At 34.3% G+C, this 23,027-nt stretch overlaps 3 protein-coding genes across 4 annotated transcripts in view; all 3 read left to right on the top strand.

The window, feature by feature from the left end:
• The first annotated feature begins 3,337 nt into the window (after positions 1-3,337).
• On the top strand, positions 3,338-4,669 carry LOC21408601 (BURP domain-containing protein BNM2A). The gene is made up of 2 exons (XM_010100184.2): positions 3,338-3,458; positions 3,660-4,669. The coding sequence occupies exons 1-2, from the start codon at positions 3,396-3,398 to the stop codon at positions 4,542-4,544; spliced, it is 948 nt and encodes a 315-aa protein (XP_010098486.1). The 5' UTR covers positions 3,338-3,395; the 3' UTR covers positions 4,545-4,669.
• Positions 4,670-13,233: 8,564 nt separating this feature from the next.
• Positions 13,234-15,092, top strand: LOC21408602 (desmethylxanthohumol 6'-O-methyltransferase). 2 transcript variants are annotated; one of them, XM_024167066.1, is made up of 3 exons: positions 13,234-13,925; positions 13,992-14,086; positions 14,687-15,092. In XM_024167066.1, the coding sequence occupies exons 1-3, from the start codon at positions 13,295-13,297 to the stop codon at positions 14,996-14,998; spliced, it is 1,038 nt and encodes a 345-aa protein (XP_024022834.1). In that variant the 5' UTR covers positions 13,234-13,294; the 3' UTR covers positions 14,999-15,092. The 2 variants fall into 2 exon arrangements, with proteins under 2 accessions (XP_024022834.1, XP_010098487.1); XM_010100185.2 differs by having other exon boundaries at positions 13,234-14,086.
• Positions 15,093-22,674: 7,582 nt separating this feature from the next.
• Positions 22,675-23,027, top strand: part of LOC21408603 (exopolyphosphatase PRUNE1) — a 15,524-nt gene continuing 15,171 nt past the window's right edge. Inside the window, exons 1-2 of the mRNA XM_024167040.1 lie at positions 22,675-22,693; positions 22,808-22,826. Coding sequence (XP_024022808.1) covers positions 22,675-22,693; positions 22,808-22,826 — 38 coding nt within the window. The remainder of the gene's footprint in view (positions 22,694-22,807; positions 22,827-23,027) is intronic.

Consider the following 23,027-nt stretch of genomic DNA (forward strand, 5'->3'; position numbering starts at 1 on the left):
CTATATTATATGATATAATTACGTTACAATATATTATATATTATTATAGAATATTAAATAAATATATTATAATTTATAACTATATTATAAATTAATTATTATATTATTATAACTATATTATAATATTGGAACTAATCATTTGAATTATTACAATTGATTCCCCAACTTAATAGTGTATGATTTGTTCATTTGAATGAGATTTGTTCTTTTTGAAGAGTAATTATATGAAGAATTTCTGATTCTTTCATAGAGGATTAGAATATTGGAACTAATCATTGCTGTCAACACAACACTTCAGCGTTTGTTTTTAATTTTTTCATAGTCAGTTGAAACTTTCTTAATTGAGAAAATATTGAAGATAGTTGAGTAAGACTTAAATTGTCTCTTATAATTCAATTCTGTGGGGAGGATTTGAAGACTTTTTAGTTAACAGTACACAGATAAAAAAGACAATAATTGTTGCGTACAATAATTGTCAAGAAATGTACAATAATTGTTGCGTCATAAATGACAATAATTAATTTTCTTTTACAACTTGGTAGTCCCCAAAAATATATGCATAGATTGGAATTTACGCCAACCTTATCCAGACACACTGTCAAGATGGAAAAAGCAACTTGCACATTGTACAACAACAACAACAACAACAACAACAACAACAACAACAACAACAACAAAGAAAAAAAAATCAATGTCTTAACCCAAAAAAAAAGTTGGAAAAGGCAAGTTAAAAGGTGATATGTGTGTGTGTGTATGTGTGTGTGTGTATATATATATATATATTGATAATTTAAAAGGTGATATGGTTCGTTTATTTTACTGATTTGAGTTTTATTACAGTAAAAAGTTCTCTGAAACAATCACAACTAACTTTTTTGCTAGAATAAAAAGTTTTCACATAAAGTTACATCTTAACTCAAATTAAAAACTTGAATCAACGAACTAAACGGGCCCTATATTTATGTCATCAACATCAATAATTGTACATTTCCTTACTACAAAACAACTAATCACATTAAATGATTGCATAAAAAATCACATTTAAAGATTAAATGGTGGTTCTATTCAATCATCTCTAAGTATTTTTCATATCCTTTTTAAAATATACACTAAACATAATTTTTAAATGATTAAAGTTACTTTCTGCACACTCCTATTATTACAAAATTATCCTTAACTATATTCATAAAATTAGTTGGTTTTGACCAATTCATTTTTCTTTTCACACCAAATCAATTCATTTTCATTTGTTATCTTAGTATTGTCATTTATCTTTTTTTTTTTTTTTTGAAGCTTCATGTACAACGCCTTTTCTGTACATATAAAAATTTCAGAAAAATAAAATACATTTATTAAATAAAATTTACTATTACATTACTAAAACCAACGTGAAATTTTTTTTTCTCCGTATTTATGAATGTTTTATTAGCTCCCCAAAGGAAACAAAATAATATAAAAAGAGACCTAATGCAAAAGTTTAAAGTGATCAAAATCAAAATATAGACATTTATATATTAGTTCACTAACTTATATGTATGATCTGTGCATTACTGATCTTAGAAATATTCCTAAAGGAAAAATTTTAATTAAAATTAATATTTAGGAATGTAATAATAAAATTTCGACAATAAATGCACTCTACTTTTCTAAGAGAATGTAATAGTAAATTATTTTAATTTATCAAAAAAAAAATCTTCATTTCTAAAGTTTAAATAAAAAGATAGAGAGATAGAGAAATGATAATATTAAAGTAACTAATTAAAATAAAATGATGGATGTGAAAAGAAAAATGAAATAATCAAGAATTAATAAACTTACGGAAATAGTTAAGGGTAATTTTAAAATAATAGGAGTGTTTAAAAAGAATTTAATCTTTTTATTATAAAACAAATGAAAATAGCACAAAAATAAACTACAAATTAAGCATAAATAAAAGAGAGACACAAAAAAAAACAAAGAGACTATCTTTTTATATTATTTCTTTCACTTGTAACAGGTGTGTTCAAAACAAGCTCGCATAACTTTTAGGGAGAAAGAGAAAAATAGGCCAAGACTTGAGATGAATTAAAATTAATAGGCCAATAGTTTACATATGTTAATAAATAGGCCAAATTACTGTTTTCGTCCATAATTTGTCTGGTTATGAACCATAACTTGACAAGTTATTGTCCATAATTCACGGTTTTTATCCATAACTTGTCTGGCTATGAACCATAACTTGACAAGTTTGTCCATAACTTATCTGGTTATGAACCATAACTTGACAAGTTATGGCCTATTAATTTCTATAACTAAAAATTGGCCTATATACTTTCTTAAGCTTTTCATATTGACCTATTTTCTACTATTTCCCTAACTTCTATTTATAAGCTAGGAATCATGAGTAAAGATAGACCAATAGACACAAGTTACATGAGTTACATACAATATTAAGATGGGAATTATGAAGAGATAATACACAACATTAAAAGAGGAATTATGAAGAGATAATGGAATCTAAATTAGAGGTTATGGAATAACAAGAGGTGACATCCACACTTAATTAATTTACAACACTTTTGAGAATTATGTTGGGTGTGAAAAGTAAATAAGAGTGTGTAATAACACCAACCATGATCATATCATAAAATATTAAGTTGGGGAATCAACCGCCTTAAAAATAGTGAATCACAAAATTAAAATGAACAAATTATATAAAAGCTCAAAGGCTTCATGAAAAAATAGTAAAACTTAAAGGAGCGCTAATTGTAGACATTTGTTTGTCTCATCGATAAACTTACATTAACGCCTTGTTAATGCCAAATGTCTCTCAATTTCATGAAAGAAAGAAGACCACAAAACAAGCCCATTCTTTTGCAGCATTTTACAAGAGTATCATGATGGTATTTTTAAAATCATGAGATAACTTTTTAATATTTTTCGAACAACAGGGTACCAATGTAATACTACATTAAAACACATGATACAAAAGAAGAGTGTAACAACCCGCATCTTCGATCGGTCAGTATGGAGTTCAAATTTAATGTGCAATTTGTTAAAATTGAAAGTTCGAAGTGCATTCTGCGAAAAGTGAATAATTTAGGAAGCAACGTTACAATTTACTCTTTCAAAATCTGTTGAGTTAGATTTTAATTAGCTCTGCATCCTATATATGGAGATTTTGATTCTTTAATTTTTCCTATTTTAGAACCAATAAATGATCTTAGTTACAATATACTTTTTGCATAATAAAACATAAAATCCATAATTGTCAAAAGTGAAAGTGGATAAATCATAAACTTTTTTTTTAACTATGAAATGTATACTATATATAATACAACATACTCTTAAGTGCTATATTTAATCAAGTAGTGGTATATGAACTGGAGGAAGGGAGTTCTGGTGAATATCGAAAGATGGCGATTGGTTCTGCACATTGGAGGAGTCTTTCGCTTTATGCACTCCTTTTGATGGTCTTGGTAATTATAATTATTGTTTCTTTATATATATATATATATATATAAAACGTTTACATGTTCTAATACGATCAAATAATAAACATGCCCATAGTGAATTAGAAACTTTCTGGAGGAGTACTACTTTTCAATTTTCTTCTTCAAGCATGTAAATTATTTCCCAGATTCATATATGTTACTTGCTATTTATTAATGTTTCTGCAGATTTCTCGTTGTATTGATGGCAAAAAGGACATGAATCAACAGCTAGTTGACGAATTTGATCGCAAGCATGACGGTGATGATCATCAAAATATTGATTATGTCGAAAGATTAAGAATGAAAGGAGCAGAACATATGAATCTTCATGCTCATAATATCAATCCATCATCCTCACTTTTCTTCAATCTGAACGACCTTGAAGTGGGAAAAACAATACCCTTCCATTTTTCAAAAAAACTCACGTCAAGTTCCCATTTTTTACCAAGAGATGAAGCTGATTCAATTCCTTTTTCTTTAAAACAACTCCCTAGCCTTGTCAAGTTGTTCTCTTCCCCTCAAGGATCTAAACAAGCCAAAGCCATGGAAGACACACTCCGAGCCTGCGAGTGTCCTCCTATCAAGGGAGAGACCAAATTTTGTGCCACTTCCTTGGAATCCATGCTTGATTTCGCACTCCGTATCTTCAAGTTGGACAACTCTGGTGATCATGAAAATCACCCCACTCCTCTAACATCCAGCTTTCACAGTGCAACTAGTTACAGTGAAACCAGTACTACTAGTTTCCAAAATTACACCATTATGGAAATGCCTAGAGAGGTTTTAACCTCTAAGATGATAGGATGCCACACCATGCCTTACCCTTATATCGTCTTCCATTGCCACACCCAGGAAGGGGGAAGCAAGGTGTACAAGATTTTATTTCGCGGCGAAAATGGAGACGTACTTGATGCTGTTGCGGCTTGTCATCTGGACACCTCGGACTGGGACCCAAATCATGTATCCTTCCGCGTGCTTGGGATTGAGCCTGGAAATCCTGTGTGCCATATCTTCCCTCCGCATGGTAATCTCTTATGGGTTCATCACACACCTACGACGACTTCCGGTTAACTAATATGTGTTGGTGTATTCACTTGTACGTCAATATGCTTTTGAATTAAATTAATAATCCTAGTGTATGTATGTAAAAGCAGTTGATTTGAATGAAAAAAATAATAATAATAAGTTCTTATTAATTATTTCGCGTCATAACTATAATTCTACAGACATGGGTGCAAACGTTTTAAGTGAATTATGGTGAATTTGAAAATACTGGAGAGTTTGGGGACAAAAGAGAAGCTCTAGAAGTGTTTTATCCACTCAAAAATTTGCCAAGTTTGAATTGCAATAAGTTCGGCAGCAGATCACGAAATTTTGTTGATCTTCAAACCATTCTCTCTCTCTCTCTCTCTCTCTCTCTCTCTCTCTCTCTCTCTCTCTCTCTCTCTCTCTCTCTCTCTCTCTCTCTCTCAATGTCACTATGCATACCGACCATAGCCCGCAGGTCGCTGCCTCTCGTCACTCGCGCTGGCCACCAACAATGTCCACAGATAACTCTGCAAAATAATGTTATTTTTAGCACTTTTATGCGAGAAAATCATCTATGTTCATGAGATTTTGAATTATTTTAATTTATTTGAATTATTTTTATCTAATTTGCATTTTAAATTAACTTTATCGCTTGTTCTATTTGCATTTTATTTTTATTTTCTAATTATTTGATCTTTAATTACTTTTTTATTTAGATTTCTCTCTTAGTAATTTGTGTAGGTAGATTAGGTGAAGAGGGCAATTGTAGCAATGTTAAGTTTAAATAAAATAAAGAGGTCAATACAAAGTATTAAAATGGATCAAAAATAATAGTTTGTTCTTTTGCATGACTTAAGTTGTATATGTGAGAGAAAAATATTGTAGTAAAAGAGTTGAATTTGAATTTTTGTAAGAGAAAACATTGTAATAATATGACTTAAGTCATCAAATGGACATACCCAAAAGAGACCAAGACCATACTTAAAAAATAAAAAAAAAATAAAAAAAAGACTTGAGTTGTGTATGTGAGAGAAAAGCATTGTAGTAAAAAAGTTGAATTTAAATTTTGTGAGAGAAAACACTGTAGCAATATGGCTTGAGGCATTAAATGAACATCACTGTAGTAAAAAAGTTAAATTTGAATTTTTGTGAGAGAAAATACTGTGGCAATATGACTTGAGGCATTAAATGAACGAAAATAGTAGGAAATAGGCCAATATGAAAAGCTTAAGAAAGTATATAGGTCAATTTTTAGTTATAGAAATTAATAGGTCATAACTTGTTAAGTTATGGTTTATAACCAGATAAGTTATGGACAAACTTATCAAGTTATGGTTCATAGCCAGACAAGTTATAGACAAAAACCGTTAATAACTTGTCAAGTTATGGTTCATAGTTATAGACAAAAGCAGTAATTTTGCCTATTTATTAACTTATGTAAACTATTGATCTATTAATTTTAATTCATCTCAAGTCTTGGCCTATTTTTCTCTTTCTCCCTTAAATGAATAGACTGTAGTAAAAAGTTAAATTTAAATTTTTATGAGGGAAAACACAGTAGCAATATAACTTAAGTCATTAAATGAACGTACCCAAAAGAGACCCAGACCAGACTTAAAAAAAAAATATGACTTGAGTTGTATATGTAAGAGAAAAATATTGTAGTAAACAAGTTGAATTTGAATTTTTATGATAGAAAATATTGTAAAAATATGACTTGAGTCATCAAATGAACATATCCAAAAGAGACCCAGACCAAACTTAAAAAAAAAAACACTTGAGTTGTATATGTGAGAGAAAAATACTGTAGTAAAAAAATTATATTTAAATTTTTATGAGAAAAAATACTATAGTATATGACTTGAGTCATCAAATGAACACGCCTAAGAAAGACCCAAACCATACCAAAAAAAGAGACTTTCTGCCACACGCGCAGCCCTTCGTGTGCTTTGACTTGTGTTTCCTTGCCGACGATCTACACGATCATCTGTCTTGACTCTGAGTTCACGTCAGTCGTCAAAAGCATGTCTAAGTGCTCCTTTTATTTTTAGTTTTAATCTTAGCATTTTATTTTTCCACAAAATCTCAAGGAGAGGGCTTCTTAAAGTAACAAGAACAAGGAAAGAGGAGAATGGAATTAGAGTTTGGAGAATTGTGACACCTCTACATAAGTTTTTCATTCCTAGTTTGTTATATTTTATTTTTGTTTTTTTAGAATGTTTGAGCACTTGATTTGTAGTTAATTATTTTTCTTTATGGAATAGTTTAATTGTTCTACGGCTATGATGTAGCCAAGTCCCAAGCTATGAATACTTGAATATTTCCTATTTGGAATTAATTTATGGTTTATTCCCTTACTGTTGAGTGTTTCTTTTGTATGCTTAATACATGCGAACGTTTGGTTATCATTTTCATGATTAGGGATTTAATTAGAGACTAGAAGTGATAACTGCTTAAACCTATTTATGAAATTCAATGATAACTCTGTAGGATAGAGATATCTATGGACTCGTGTAATTTTATTTGTGTCTCGTTATTCTTAATGAATTCTGAGGGGTTTACGTGTTACAATATTTTCTTAATACTCGAGAGAGATTAAAGGATACATTGAGGGAACTCAACTATCAACAATAAGGAATAGTTATTAAGACAATTAAAACATTTATGAACGACTAGCTATGATGAATCAGAATGATCCTTTAACCTCAATTTTATTGTTAGATTATTTTCCTTTATTTACTTTAATTAGTCATCTTTTTTGTTGGTTCTAACAATTTTGGTCTTGGACCATAATTAAACGCAATCCTTGTAGAATGATATATTTTTCTCACTATTTTATTACTTTTCACAACTCGTGCACTTGCAAATTCGATAAACATCATCGATGATGAAGAAGTTGCTGGTCTTCTCTCTTTCTCTTCAGATAAACTATTATCTCGTTCGCTTCTCAATTTGAGCTAAGATATGACATTTTCTTAAAACTTTTAACTGTAGTAGAAAAAATTAGATAATGACATTTTTTGATAGCTTTTACCGGTAAAAACTTAAAACTGAAAATTCAAAGTTCTTTGCATGGAAGGGGGTAGAGTGCATTGTGCCATGGAGGTTCAATCTCGTGTTGGACGTCGCATATAGGAAAAGAGACCAACATTAATATGATTTTAATATGATTTTGTCATTTTAATATTCCAGTATACACTATTATCAATGTTTGATTCTCCAACTCTTTTTGCTCAATTGATTCTCCAACTTAATATTGTATGAATTTGTTCGATTGAATGTGATTTGTCTCTGCATAGATTCCCACAATTTTCTTTAGTTTTAAATTATTTAACGATAGTAAGAACTTTGACTAAAATAGGGAGAGAGATCACAACTAACTATGTGGGGTAATAATTTTTCTGAATCCAGCTACAGAACCACATGTGCACTGTCTTTTTCACCGACATATAACACAACTAATTAAGCATTCATGCATATTCAGCCAAAAAAAAAAAAAGCATTCAGCGTGATGAAACGCATTAGCAATTATTTATTTCTAAAAGTACCTTAGTACCTTAGTATATCATAATCATGGTGGTTGTCTGATTGATTCCCACGACCAATTTTATAACATTTATTCAATAAAATGTGATTTTTTATACAATCATTTAATAAAAGTTCAATGATAGGTATCCTGATCATAGAAAATGCAATTTAACAAATTTTCTTTTCCAACATGCTAGTGCAGAGATAAGATCAGCGTATATTCCCATTATTAAACTGGTTCACTGGTTCTTAATTTTCTTTAGCTTTGTTTATTTGACTGTGGTTTATTAGGTTAAAAAAAATATATGGGTGTCATTTAAGTTTTTTTTTTTAATATATATATATGTTTTAATACGTACCTTTAGTATTCAAATTGATTAATTTTTCTTATGTTTTTCTGCGAATTTTACTATATCTACACATTTTATGTTAAATTAAGAAGAAAAAAAAACCATAAAGGCGAGTAAAGGGTCGTTACATGTAGATATTGGAATACATATTGCATATTTGTTTTTGCAAGTTAAATGTTGAAAAGGACAAAGAGCTAATTCATGTAAAAACACACTGACAATAGTGTAAAATGAGAAAAAAAAAATTAATAATCGATAACGAGCTAATTGAACCGTTCATTAACATTCAATCCACAAATTGGACATGTATCATTGACAAGACGTTATCATACATCTGATTGATCGGATGAGCCAACATTTTCAATTCTCACTCCTCAAAGATTTAATTTAATATGATTTGGTAATTTTAATATTGCAGTACACCATCCATTATCAACAGTTGATTCTCCAACTTAATAGTGTATGATTTGTTCATTTGAATGTGATTTGTTCTTTTTGAATGGCAACGGTATGAAGAATTTTTAATTTTTTCATAGAGTATTACGATGTTGGAACTGATCATGGTTGTCAACACAACACTTTAAAAATTTATTCTTAATTTTTTCATAGTCAGTTAAAGTTTTCTTAATTGAGAACATCTTAAAGATAGTTAAATAAGGCTTAAACTGCCTCTTATACTTTAATTTTGTGGGGAAGATTTAAAGACTCTTTATTTGGCAGTACACACATAAAAAAGACAATAATTGTTGCATACAATAATTGTCAAGAAATGTACAATAATTGTTGCGTCATAAATGACAATAATTAATTTTCTTTTCCAACTTGATAGTCCACATATAATATCTGCATAGGTTGGAATTTATGCCAACCATATCCATACACTGTCAAGATGGAAAAAGCAACTTGCACATACTGTCAACAAAAAAAATAAATAATAAAAAAAGTCAATGTTTTATCCCAAAAAAAAAAACTTGGAAAAGGCAAGTTATGTGTGTGTGTGTATATGTATATTGATAATTTAAAAGGTGATATATTGTATTTATGTCATCACATCATTTGCATGATTAGGGATTTAATTAGAGACTAGAAGTGATAATTGTTTAAACCTATTTATGAAATTCGATGATGACTTTGTAGGATAGAGATATCTATGGACTCGTGTCTCGTTATTCTTAATAAATTTTGAGAGGTTTACGTGTTACAATATTTTCTTAATACTCAAGAGAGATTAAAGGATACATTGAGGGAACTCAACTATCAACAATAAGGAATAGTTATTAAGACAATTAAAACATTTATGAACGACTAGCTATGATGAATCAGAATGATCCTTTAACCTCAATTTTATTGTTAGATTATTTTCCTTTATTTACTTTAATTAGTCATCTTTTTTGTTGGTTCTAACAATTTTGGTCTTGGACCATAATTAAACGCAATCCTTGTAGAATGATATATTTTTCTCACTATTTTATTACTTTTCACAACTCGTGCACTTGCAAAGTGTCGTGTTGACCTCCTTAGTTGACACGAATAGGCCTGACACGAACACGACCCGTTTATTAATCGTGTCGAAATACAAAACCCAAACACGACTTGTATATTGGCGTGTTGACACAACACGATACGAATAACCCGTTTATTAAACAGGTCATAAACGTGTCGTGTCAACCCGTTGATTACCTGTCAATCCGTTTATAAAATGGGTGATAAATGGGTCGTGTTAACCTATTTATGAACCTATTTTTGAACATATTTATAAAATATGTGATAAATGGGTCGTGTTAACCTATTTCTAAATATATTTTTGAACATGTTTATAAAATGGGTAATAAACGGGTTGTGTATTCGTGTTACCCAAATATGACACATTTAATAAACAAGTTATGGCGGGGGGATTGTGGGGTGGGGGGGGGACCCGGAAATGACACATTATTTAATCGTGTTTCACGGGTTTGACATGATTTTGACCCGGACCTATTTATGATAAACTCAAACCCGCTAATTTCGTGCGGGTTTCGAGTCGTGTCGTCGTATCGCTACCCGGATTGCCAGTCCTATATTTTTCTCACTATTTTATTACTTTTCACAACTCGTGCACTTGCAAATTCGATAAACATCATCGATGATGAAGAAGTTGTCTAATCTTCTCTCTTTCTCTTCAAATAAACTATTATCTCATTCCCTTTTCAATTCGAGCTGAGATATCACATTTTCTTATAACTTTTAATTGTAGTAAAAAAAATTAAATGTGACATTTTCTGAGAATTTTTAACGGTAAAAACTTAAAATTGAAAATTTAAATCAGTGAAATAAACGAGCTTACATAATTGTGTTTCCCTCGTGAGAGGTAGGAAAAAAAAAATAATAGTCCACTGCGGTCTCTGCTGGTTTTTGGACTTTTTCTGGTGAACTGTACATCATTTGAAGAAGACGTCACCGAAAGCATGTTCTCCACCCTTATATCTTTGAGATGGCAACAATCTCCACCGTCAACTACCCTCGGGTTGTGGGTCAATGCCTATTGTGTGAAACCCCTGAAAATTTTGAAATGTTTAATTTTAGTTAGGATTTACAAGTACATTCAGTTTAATTAATTTAACATCAAAATGATTGACAGTGAATACCGATATGCTAATGTAAAGAGTTCAGGTCTTGATGATTCTATGTTATTATTAGGTTATGTCTTAAATTAACATCACCAGTAGAAATAGTATATTAGATGACGGTTAATAATTATCGTTAAAAATTATGAAGACGGTTTAAAAATCTTCATCTTATCTATAGTCATTAAATGTCAGTCGTTTAAAAAACCGTCGTCTAATATGTGTGTAAAAGTCCAGTGGAAGCACTTTAAGCGACGGTTTTATAGAAACTGTCGTTAAACGTGCTACTTTTAACGATGATTTTTGTAAAAACTGTCATTAAATGTGTAAATTTAATGACTAATTTGGCAAAATTCGGCGTTAAATCTCTAGGTTCACGGAGCTCTCAACGAAGTTGTTTAGGTTCTAAAATTCAATCTCTAGTTGAAGATGGACTACAATTTTGTGTCTAATCTTTTGTTTTATTTTCTTTTATAATTTTATGAAATTAGTTATGATGTACATTTTTAATATTTCCCGGCTACCAATGTAACCATAATAATAAAAACCCTAATTTCAATATGTAGAAAAAGAAAAAAAAAAGTTATTATCATTTTGGTTCTTATAGGATAATAATAAGAGACAAACAGGTTAATGGAAAAATAAATTAGACAGTAGGAACTGGCAAATACAAATTACAACAACAAAGTAGGTAAAAAAATATAAGAACGAAATTTGAAATGACACGTTGAAATTGAGGCCCGTGTACCACACGATGTCTTTAAAACAGATTGATCCTTCACCGTTGGTGCTTGAGGATCTCCGGCGTCTGTCTCTTTAGATACAACGGTCAACGAAGAGCAACAATGCATAACGAAACTTCTCCGGTGAACTAAAAAAGTGCCCAAACTCTATCACTCTAAGATTGCCTAACAACTAGAATGATCTGAGATACTCTTAAGATTTCTTTGGTGTGTCAAAACAATGAGAAGGGACACCAATTTATAATCATTCAGAGGTGGCTGTTGGAGTTTTCCGCATTCAATTCCGGATTGAATTCCATAATTCACATCTGATTAATTCTCCATTAATTCAAAACCATTTGAGGCTTAATTCCGGTATTAGCTGTCATTTATATCGTCAGTTTTTGAGCTGGTAAAAATTAACGGAAGTGGTGAAAATAAGCCTGCGCGGGCCAGTCTTCTAGAGCGACATTCGTGCATTTTGAGCATCCATTTTTCATTCACTCAAGTACCATTTTGAGCAAAAAAAAATACTGTTTCGAAGATCTCACGAAGGAGAACTCAGTATCCACTTTGATCTTTCACAAAGACAAGTGGAGCCCACTCAAAATATAACTTCAAAATGTCCACTTAATATGGTTCATAAATTATGTTTTTCCAACGGTTTTAATCTGATATCACATTGGTATCTTATTATTTGGGAAAATATTAAAAAGGTAACTTGTGGTTTTCAAAAATACCACTTTCGGAACTCTGAGCTCGTGTTTTAGAACATGAAATTTTTAGCTTACCCTTTTGTCAATAAACCCCAAATTAATTTCATAATATTATTATATAAAACTAAAGATTAAAAATTAAAAAAAATATGAAGAAAGTCACTTATACATCACAAAGAGTGGCTCTGAGTACCATGACGTCATTTTTAAAAACCTAAAGGCACTTTTTATTATTTTATAATTAACAAGATTCCATATGATGCTTTGTTAAATTAGAGGTTACCAAAATAAAAAAATAATAATAATTAAAAAAAAGATGCAGCGACTCTTACAATCTCTTTAGAGTGGCTAGCCATCACATCTCTATCTCTCTTGCATATGAGTTTTTGTAAGTAAAATGTTGTGGAATAAAGAGGAAAAAAAAAAAGATGTTGGTTGAATAAAAAGACGGTGGCAATCTTGTAAAGTGTTTTAGGAAAAATTTTTGTTTTGTGATCTCTTTTGTTTCATGAAATTGAGAGAGATATGAAAGTTAGCAAGACATTAACATCCTCCTGATTGATCAGACAGACCAACTTCTGCAATTTTACACTCCTCTATTTTCTAATCTCATTTGGTCACTTTAATATTGTAATACACTATTTTCAAGATGGCTCATTCCCCAACGTAATATTGTATGAATTAGTTATTTGGATGTGATTTTTTTATACCGTCATTTTAATGATTTCAGTTCTTCTATCATAAAAAACTGTATAACCCATATATATATATATATATATATATATATATATATTAAATGTTTGCCTCTCCAAACCCATTACTATACCTTGATTGAGCGAGCTAGAAACTAGAAAGTAAGAGATAGGAAGAGCTATGGAGGGAATAGATCATCATGTGGACGAAATGCAAAGAGGCCAAGCAGACATTTGGCAAGTGATGTACAGCCATATGGATTCGTTGGTATTGAAATGTGCTGTGGAGCTCCGAATAGCCGATATTATTCATTCCCACGGTTGCCCCGTCACTTTATCCCAAATAGCTTCCTCTATTTCTGGCTCAACCTCTCCAAACATCCACTACCTCGAACGCATTCTGAGACTGCTTGTTTGCAAGAAGATCTTCACCGCACATCGCGATGATCACGACTCCTCAAGTGGTGATCATCCTCATCATCATCAGACTCGATACGGGTTGACCGAAAAATCGAGATGGATACTGTGGGAGTCAGAGCCGAGCTTGGCACCCGTTATAATGATGCAAAATCGACGGCTGGTAATTGACGCATTTGATCACCTTAGTGACAGCGTCAGACACGGTGTTGTTCCGTATAAGGCGGCCTTTGGCCATGATTTCGTTGGAGAATCAACAGTGGACCCCAAGAGCAAAAAGTGGTTCAAAGATGGAATGATCAATTTGGCCAATATGGTGATGGATCCAGTCTTATCAGCTTTAAAAAATGAGTTTAGTTGCATGGGATCATTGATCGATGTCGGAGGTTTTACAGGTGAGACTATTTATGAGATTGTGAAAGCTCATCCGCATATCAAAGGCTTTAACTTTGATTTGCCAGATATTATTGCTATGGCTCCTTCATACGATGGAGTCACTCACGTGGCAGGAGACATGTTTGAGGCTATTCCCTGCGCAGATGCCATTTTTATGAAGGTAATACAATCAAGGGTTATCTAAAAGCAAAGAAAGTGAAAGATTAAAAAAAAGAAAAAATGGGCAGGTCTATTTTGCTTTTTGTTTAATTTTTCTTTACTGATTGAACCAATTTTTTTTTCTTCTGAACTTAGAGGTGGGAAATTCGAACTCTTCATTTTATTATGGAGTTAAGTGTGATATTACCGTTAGGATATACTTACAATTAAAAAAAGTAATCAGATAGAAAAGCTAATAGGGTAGTAATTAAAACACATAAAAAGGTAGAAACATAATTTTGAGCATCAATCTGCTTTGTAATCCATCCTTCTCCTTTGGCCATGGGTGGACCTCTCACTCATGTTCTGCTCTTTTGTTTTACTTTTTACCTTTTCTTATTTCAGAGTTATTTTGCTTTTTTAATCCTTTTATTACGATATACTTCTACATACTTGATCTTATTTTCCAGCGTATTGCTCGTTATATGAAATATTATCCTTTTATTTTTCCTTAACTCGCGCACTAAAACAAATTTTTTCTCATATTAAGTAGTTTTTTACACTATTTTTTTTCGAAGTTCTCTTTTATAAGACGTCATATATGCTTACTTAATACATGCAGAAGGTGCTTAATAATTGGACTGATGAACAATGCATCAAGATTTTAAGAAATTGTCGCCAATCAATACCAGAGAAGACTGGCAAGGTCATTATTGTGGATATCGTTTTGGAGTCATTGGAAAGCAATGATGTTGTCTTCTTATATGATGAAATGCGGATAAGATTTGATTTGGGTTTGTTGGCATTTCGTGGTGTTGGAAGGGAGAGAACCGAGCTTGAGTGGAAGAAGCTGTTAGAGGAAGCAGGCTTCCCTCGCAATAAAATCATCAGGATTCCAGCTATGCCCTCAATTATTGAGGCCTATCCAGTTTAAGTTGTGTTATGATGAAATTCCTAAGTGTCACCTTTTTCGAGGTTAAGTTTGTCATTTTATTCATACCCAATAATCTTATAATAATTTTGAATAAGGAGTGTACTAATAAAATTAAAGACTGGTTTAATTTATCGAATTAAATTTTCAATTTGAATTGAAATTTAACTTTATGTGAAAGTTTTTAACTGTAACAGAAAAATTAAATGTAATTTTATATAAGAACTTTTAACTATAACAAAACTGAAACGGTGAAATGAACGAGGCATAAGATTTTTAGATCGAGCGGGTTTATTTTTATAAAATCATTTCAAATCCTCTACGCTAGCTAGGTTTAGTTGTACTTGAATGGACTGATTTATTTTGTACAAGTGTCCAAATTCATGCTTGAAAATATACAAAGATGTATGGATCTTTTTTTTTTTTTTTTTGTAATTTACTAAATTATTTTTTATTTTAATTTTTAAGAAAACAAATGGTCAAGCATCTCTGATCTCGGCACAAGTCGCCAAAGAATAATTATGTAGATTACTTTCTGTAATCTACCAGATTATTCAATATTTTTCTATACAATTACCTAGTGGATGTTTGGTTCGTATATTCAGAATCATGATTCAGAACCATTCTCGTTTTACGTGTATTTTTTGTGAGAGAAAAACACTGTAAAGAATCATGAATCATGATTCAGAATCATGGATGAATACAGTAAACAAACATCCTCCTAGTTCCACAATACTATCCAAAAATAAAAAGATTACTAAGTGAAACACAAACCAAAGATTGAACAATAAAAATTTCTGAACAATCAAATCTGAAAATCATCGATACTAAAAAAATTCCAAATCAATATCGATACCAACAAAATTGTAATACCTGAGATTTAATTAAGCCTTAAGCCAATAATAAATAAATTTAGTAAATTAAAATCATGCACTACATTTACTATTTATCTCAAAGTTATTTCTTGGCATTATATTTTGTTATTTAGCTATCATATGATTTTATTAAACTTATAGCTTTCTTAATCAAGTTTTTAGTTTTAATGTGCAGTACAACTAGCTCGATGTGGGAACTCAATATGCTAAACTTATGAAGAAAAAAATGATATTTATTATGATTATTTAATATGATATTTTACCTCTATTATGATTGATTTAATGATGAATTATTATTTTATATTTTATTATATGGTTTTAGTAAATGTGTTGAGGACTTAGTTGTTATTTTGAGTTTTTGTGAGAGAAGGCTATGTTAGCAAATAACTTTAGGCACCTAATTGAAGAAGAAAAATAGAAACTTTAGAGCTGATTTTATGATGTTAGGACAGCTGTTAGAGGCTTAGAAAAACCTAGACACTTGTCCTACTATAAGGTCACTTTACTTTTGCTTGGTTTCTATCATGTTTAGACTTCATTTTTTGGTCTATTTCAGCAAAAAGCCTAGAACTCCGACTATAATATTTTCTTCTCTCTTCTCACTCATTTTCTCACCCAAAACTCAGAATCAACCTGTCACGCCCCCCAAACGGGGTGGGTGACGTGGAGCTCGATTAGGGGTTAATAAAGCAGATTCCCAGACGAGCCTCACTCGACTGAATTAAAATATAAATTAACCTACAGAATCCCGAGCCTCTGACAACACACAGGGCTCCACCCACAGGACATACAGTATCGTACATACATGAACATGTAAGTAATCATTACAATAGACATCAACCACAGTCTAGTTAATCCAAATATTTCATAAGTTTACAGAATTTCTCAAATTCCTTACATTTATCCAAGAGGATGTATCCTCACTTGATTCCAACAGCAGCACAACTCAGCTGCTCTGTAGCAATTATCCAGCTACTGTGCACCGCTCCTAGAATCTCCTGGGAGGGGTTTAATACATTTAAAACATAAAACGTGAGCGAAAGGCCCAGTAGGATATAATTTGAAATAAACGTTATAAATAAATGAATAAGTGAAAAAAATAACACAATCAGTTCCAACAGACAGTCGAATCCTCACATCTTTTTTCTCAAAGGAAATATAACTGAAAATAACCGTTTTACAGGCTTCAGCAAGTAATTAGTACAAATTACTTACCTAACCAAGTGTCTCGCCTACCCGGACCGAGTTTCGGGTTCTGCCCCCGAGGATGCACTCTCCGCATCCTATCTAGGCTTATAGTAATAGACTATATTACCAGTTCACAAGATCTCTTTGCTTAAAAAATCATTCATTAACTTTTCTGAAATCGTTTTTATGACCCCACGAACTACTCAAGCCGCGGGCCCCATGACTGGGCAAGCCATGAGGTTCCATGACTAAACAAGCCATGGTTTTCAAAGCATTTTTCTTTCACAAGCCATTCCCTTTCTTTAATACATTTTCAATGCCAAAATCCTTTTAAAAATAGGCTCACAAGGAAAAGGGATAGAAATCCTACCTCGCACTATCAAACCTGGGACTAGCGTTGCCCTTTCCGGCTTCCGCTTCCTCAAGCCCCTTCAGTCTAAATCCTCAGGGATCATTGATGCAAGACAACACTTTAGGATTAATTCTCATTCCTAAAGCAATCCAAATCTCAATTTCCAACCAAGATTTCCTATTAGTGTGCCCTAATCCATTTTCATGTTTCAAATTATCATTCCAAGGGTTTTCAATCTCAAAACAAGGATTAAAGATGCTAATCCATTCATCTCAAGTCCCCAAATGAAACTAATTTGGGTTCTCCCCGAAAACAAGGGTCAAAACAGCATTTTTCAGGCCAAACAGGGTCAAACCCGTGTGCACCAGTCGACCGGTGACAGAGCAGTGCAGCACTACCGGTCGAACGGTAGTGTGCACACCGGTCGACCGGTCAGCCTGTAATGCGGTCGATCGCATTGGTCGACCAGTTTTCATGTGATCCGGTCGACCGCACGGGTCGACCGGTGGAATCAGCTGCGCGAGAGAAGCTCACGGAAATCAGTCCAAAAACCTACAAATCCAGTCCTAAATTGAAATATTTCAAAGGAAAACCACTAGATCTAGGTTCTAGGTCCTAAAACAAGTCCAAAGAGCCCAAGATCTCCAATTTCTACTTTAGTTTTACTCAAAAACCATCAAAATTCGGTTTGAACCAAAAAAAAGTTTTGAAATTCAAACACTTGAGATTCAAGAGAGGTTCTTTCAGTAATCTTACCTCGAATCCTACTCTTAACGTTGAAAACTTCTCTAAATCTTTCTTTGGTTCAAGATCCGTTTGATTTGGGACAAAAATGAGAAAGAGAGATGCACGGGAGAGTGAGAGTGAGAGTGAGAGGGAGAGATGCACGGGAAGGAAAAAGAAAGGGAGAAAAGAAAAGAAAATGAAAAGAAAAGAAAAGGACATGTGTACAATATTTTAAAAGAGCAATCCAGAAATGCGCCCATACACACTTCTGGGTTAAAATAAATTACCGATAATAATTTAAATACCTTGGAACTATTTAAACTCACTCGTGTCAGAAACATTTATTAATTTATACTCAATTAATAATCCAGATTAGGCACACTAATAATCTCAATTACCTTAATTAATCTCAATTAATTCTTCAAGGTGTTACAGCTCCACCTCCCTTAGGCAATTTCGTCCCCGAAATTAAAGCCTACCTCTAAGTGTGAACAGATACGGATACTGCTCCTGCATCGTCGTTTCAAGCTCCCATGTCGCTTCCTCAACTCCATGGTGCTGCCATAATACTTTCACTAAGGGAATCTCATGATGACGCAGACTCTTTATTTTCTGATCAAGAATCTGAACGGGTGCCTCCTCGTATGATGCATCATACTGTATCGGAACGTCAAACCACTGCACTACAGCTTCCGGCTCAGGTTGACATTTCCAAAGCATGGAGACATGAAACACGTCATGCACGTGAGATAGTTCAGGCGGTAAAGCCAACCGATAAGCCACCACTCTGATTCGTTGCACGATCAAAAATGGTCCCACATACCTTGGTGCAAGTTTCCCTTTCACACCAAATCGAACAACTCCCTTGCGTGGGGAAACCTTCAGCAAGACAAAGTCGCCCTCTTGGAATTCTAAAGGCCTACGCCTTCTGTCAGCATAACTTTTTTGATGACTTTGAGCTGTCAACAGTCGTTCCCGAATCACAACTATCTTCTCATTATTCTCTTGAATGATTTCCGGTCCAGTGCTGAGTCGATCCTCTGGTTCCAACCAACACACAGGTGACCTACAAGGACGACCATACAGAGCTTCAAACGGTGTCATTCTAATACTAGCCTGATAGCTGTTGTTATAAGCAAACTCAGCTAGATGTAGGTATTTCTTCCAGTTTCCTCCAAATTCCAGAATACAAGCATGAAGCATATCCTCCAGAATCTGAATTACCCTTTCAGATTGCCCATCAGTCTGAGGATGGAATGCCGTGCTGAAATTCAAGTCTGTTCTCATGGCTTCCTGAAAACTCTTCCAATACCTTGCATTAAAACGCGTGTCACGATCTGACGTGATAGACAGTGGCACTCCGTGTAGTCTCACGAGGTGCTCCAGGTACAATTCTGATAGAATTTTCTGAGAATACGTCGCACGAAACGGTATGAAGTGAGCGGACTTTGTCAACCTATCCACCACCACCCATATGGCATCGTGCTTCAACTCGGTTCTCAGTAGCCCTATCAGAAAATCCATAGTTATGTGCTCTCATTTCCATCCAGGGACAGGAAAAGGTTGTAACTCTCCCGCTGGCTTCCGATGCTCAGCTTTAATCCGGAGGCAAGTCACACATTCTGAGACATACTCACGAACGTCTCTTTTCATGCTTCTCCACCAATACTGTCTTTTCAGGTCCTGGTACATCTTTGTACTTCTCGGATGAATAGCATACCTCGATTTATGTGCCTCTTACAGAATCGTCTTCTTTACCTCACCCGCCTTAGGAACAGCAAGGCGGTTGCAGAAATACAAGGCTCCATCCTCTCAGATTCTCCAATCCTCGAATTGCTCTCCATTCTGGATCAGAATCCAAATTCCTTGGAGGTGTGGATCCTGCCATTGATTTTGCTTAACCTGCTGCACAATATCCGGTGTAGAGATCAAATTGTACATCATAGCCTGGTTACGATCTTCGTAGAACTGAAGATCATACCCACTCACCACTTCAGTCCTTTTCCAATCTTCCAAAGCTAATGACGCCAGAGTCCCTGTCGTCTTCCTACTAAGGGCATCAGCCACCACATTAGCTTTTCCAGGATGATATTGCAGAGTGAAGTTGTAATCTTCCATATACTCCACCCATCTCCTTTGCCTGAGATTCAAATCTTTCTGAGTAAATAAGTACTTCAAACTTTTATGGTCAGAAAAGACCTGAAACTTTGCTCCATAGAGAAAACATCTCCATATCTTCAAAGCAAATATTACTGCTGCCAGTTCTAAATCATGAGTGGGGTAATTTCGTTCATGTGGTCTTAATTGGCGAAATGCGTACGCTACCACGCGTCCCTCTTACATTAAGACACAGCCAAGCCCACTCCCCGAGGCATCAGAATACACCTCTTATGGTTCCTCACTGTCAGGAATAGTCAAGACTGGTGCACTTGTTAGTCTGACCTTCAATTCCTGAAAAGCATTTTCACACTCAGCGTCCCACTGGAATCTGACTTCTTTCTTGGTCAACCAAGTCAGCGGTGCAGTAATACTCGAGAAGTCTTTCACGAAACGCTGATAGTACCCTACAAGTCCGAGGAAACTGTGAATCTCTGCTACATTCTTCGGCCTTTCCCACTGTAGCACAGTCTCGATCTTGGAAGGATCTACAGAAATTCCCTGTCCAAAAATCACATGCCTAAGGAACTTCACTTCTGTCAGCCAAAAGTCACACTTCTCCTTCTTAGCATACAACTGGTGTTCTCGAAGAGTCTGAAGAATAATTCTCAAGTGCTGCTCATGTTCTTCCCAAGTCTTCGAGTAAACCAGTATGTCATCAATGAAGACGATCACGAACCGATCCAAGTACGGCCGGAAAACATGGTTCATTAGATCCATGAATGCAGCCAGGGCATTCGTCAACCCAAAAGGCATTACAAGAAACTCAAAGTGTCCATATCGAGTTCTGAAAGCAGTCTTCGGAATGTCTTCCTCCTTGATTTTTAGTTGATGGTGCCCAGATCTCAAGTCAATCTTAGAGTAGAACTGTGATCCACCCAACTGATCGAATAATTCATCGATCCTTAGCAGTGGGTATTTGTTCTTCACAGTCACCCTGTTCAATTGACGGTAGTCAATACACAACCGAATAAATCCGTCGTGCTTCTTCACAAATAGCACCAGTGCACCCCAAGGGGAAGTACTATTCCGGATATATCCCTTTTCTGACAGCTCCTCAAGCTGCGTTCTCAACTCTTTCATTTCCACCAGAGCCATCCGATATGAAGGAATGGAAATAGGTGCCGTTCCCGGATCTAAATCAATACAAAATTTAATCTCCCGATCTGGCGGTAAACTAGGTAATTCATCAGGAAATACATCTGTAAACTCATCCACTATAGGGATTCCCGCACTATCTCCAATTACCTCAGGTTCACCTTCCAAAGCAAAAAGGGAAGAAAAACATGCTAGATTCATCCGTCCCCCAACACTGTATTTTAACAGTCGTTCTCCTAGGACTGGATTCATATATGCTCGATAAGAAATCACTGTTCCAGACTTAGTCATCAGAGTCACTCTCCTACGGTAACAATCAACAATTGCTATGTATTCCGACAACCAATCTATTCTGAGTACCACGTCAAACAAGCTCATCAGAAGAATAATCAAATCTGCTCTCAATCGCTCACCGCCAATCATGATTTCACACGATTTACATACACTCGTTACCTCCACACATCGCAGCGGAGAGTTTAAAGTCATCGAGACTTCTAAATTCTCAGATTTCAGTTTCAAAGTCTGTACAAAAGAACTTGATATAAACGAGTGTGTGGCACCTGTGTCAAACAACACGTGAGCAAAAGAATGAGAGATTAGAATCATACCCTCAACCACCGCGTTGCTGGTCTGACCTCCAGAACTGCCTCTTGCCATGGCATAAGCTTATCCATGTACTTTCCCTTTCCCTCTGTCACCAACATTAGGCCGTTGGGTCGGAGGCTTATACTGTTGTGGTGGAGGTGGTTGTACTGGTCTCAGCGCTTGAGGCCGGAATTATGTAAATAGAGGTGGTTGATAAGTCGGCACAGGAGGGTATGACATATGTTGTGGCTGATATGGTGGCATGTATTGTGATGGCCCTTCTTGACTGTAGGAAGCGTCACTTTGGGCTTGTTGAGCCGGCGGTCGATTAGGACAATTCCTCCTAATATGACCCACCTGCCCACAATGGTGACACCTGGGCCCGTATGGAGCACTTCTGTCACTTCCTGACGAACTACTGCCACCGCTAACCACTCCCCCACCAGGCTGCCCCTGGTTACGGTTCCTTCTACCACTCCGCTGTGGCCCGCCGGAAACAAATGGACCCCCAGAAACTGAAACTCTTCCAGCTTGTTCTTTACTCTGGTGATAAGCTATGTTATCCTACTCTACTCTAGTAGCAGCAGCCACCAAATCTCAAAAATTCTGGATCCTTAAAGCCACCAATGACCTCCTCACAGAATTCTTGAGACCCTTCTCAAACTTAAGACATCTAAGGTGTTCAGATTCTACCAAAGATGGCGCAAACCGGGATAGGTCAGTAAACTTGGCCTCATACTCCCTTACAGACATGTCACCTTGTAGTAGAGACATGAATTCCAATGTCTTTTCATCCCTATAACTCTGAGAGAAATACTGCTCATTGAACAGGGTTTCAAACTGCTCTCAGGTCAGTCCTGCAACATCCATTCTTCTCTTGACCTGTTTCTGTTGGGAATAGTGTCCTAGAAGCATGAGATGTAAAAGGATATTTATTATTTATTTAATAAAAGAGTTTATTCATCATTTTATGTGCATATATTTATGAATATTTTATGAATATCAAATAAAATTCCTTGGTTATTTATGTAACCTTAAACATGGTATATAA

This window comes from Morus notabilis, unplaced genomic scaffold, assembly GCF_000414095.1.
Source record: "Morus notabilis unplaced genomic scaffold, ASM41409v2 Scaffold276, whole genome shotgun sequence".
In the NCBI taxonomy this organism is placed as follows: domain Eukaryota; kingdom Viridiplantae; phylum Streptophyta; class Magnoliopsida; order Rosales; family Moraceae; genus Morus; species Morus notabilis.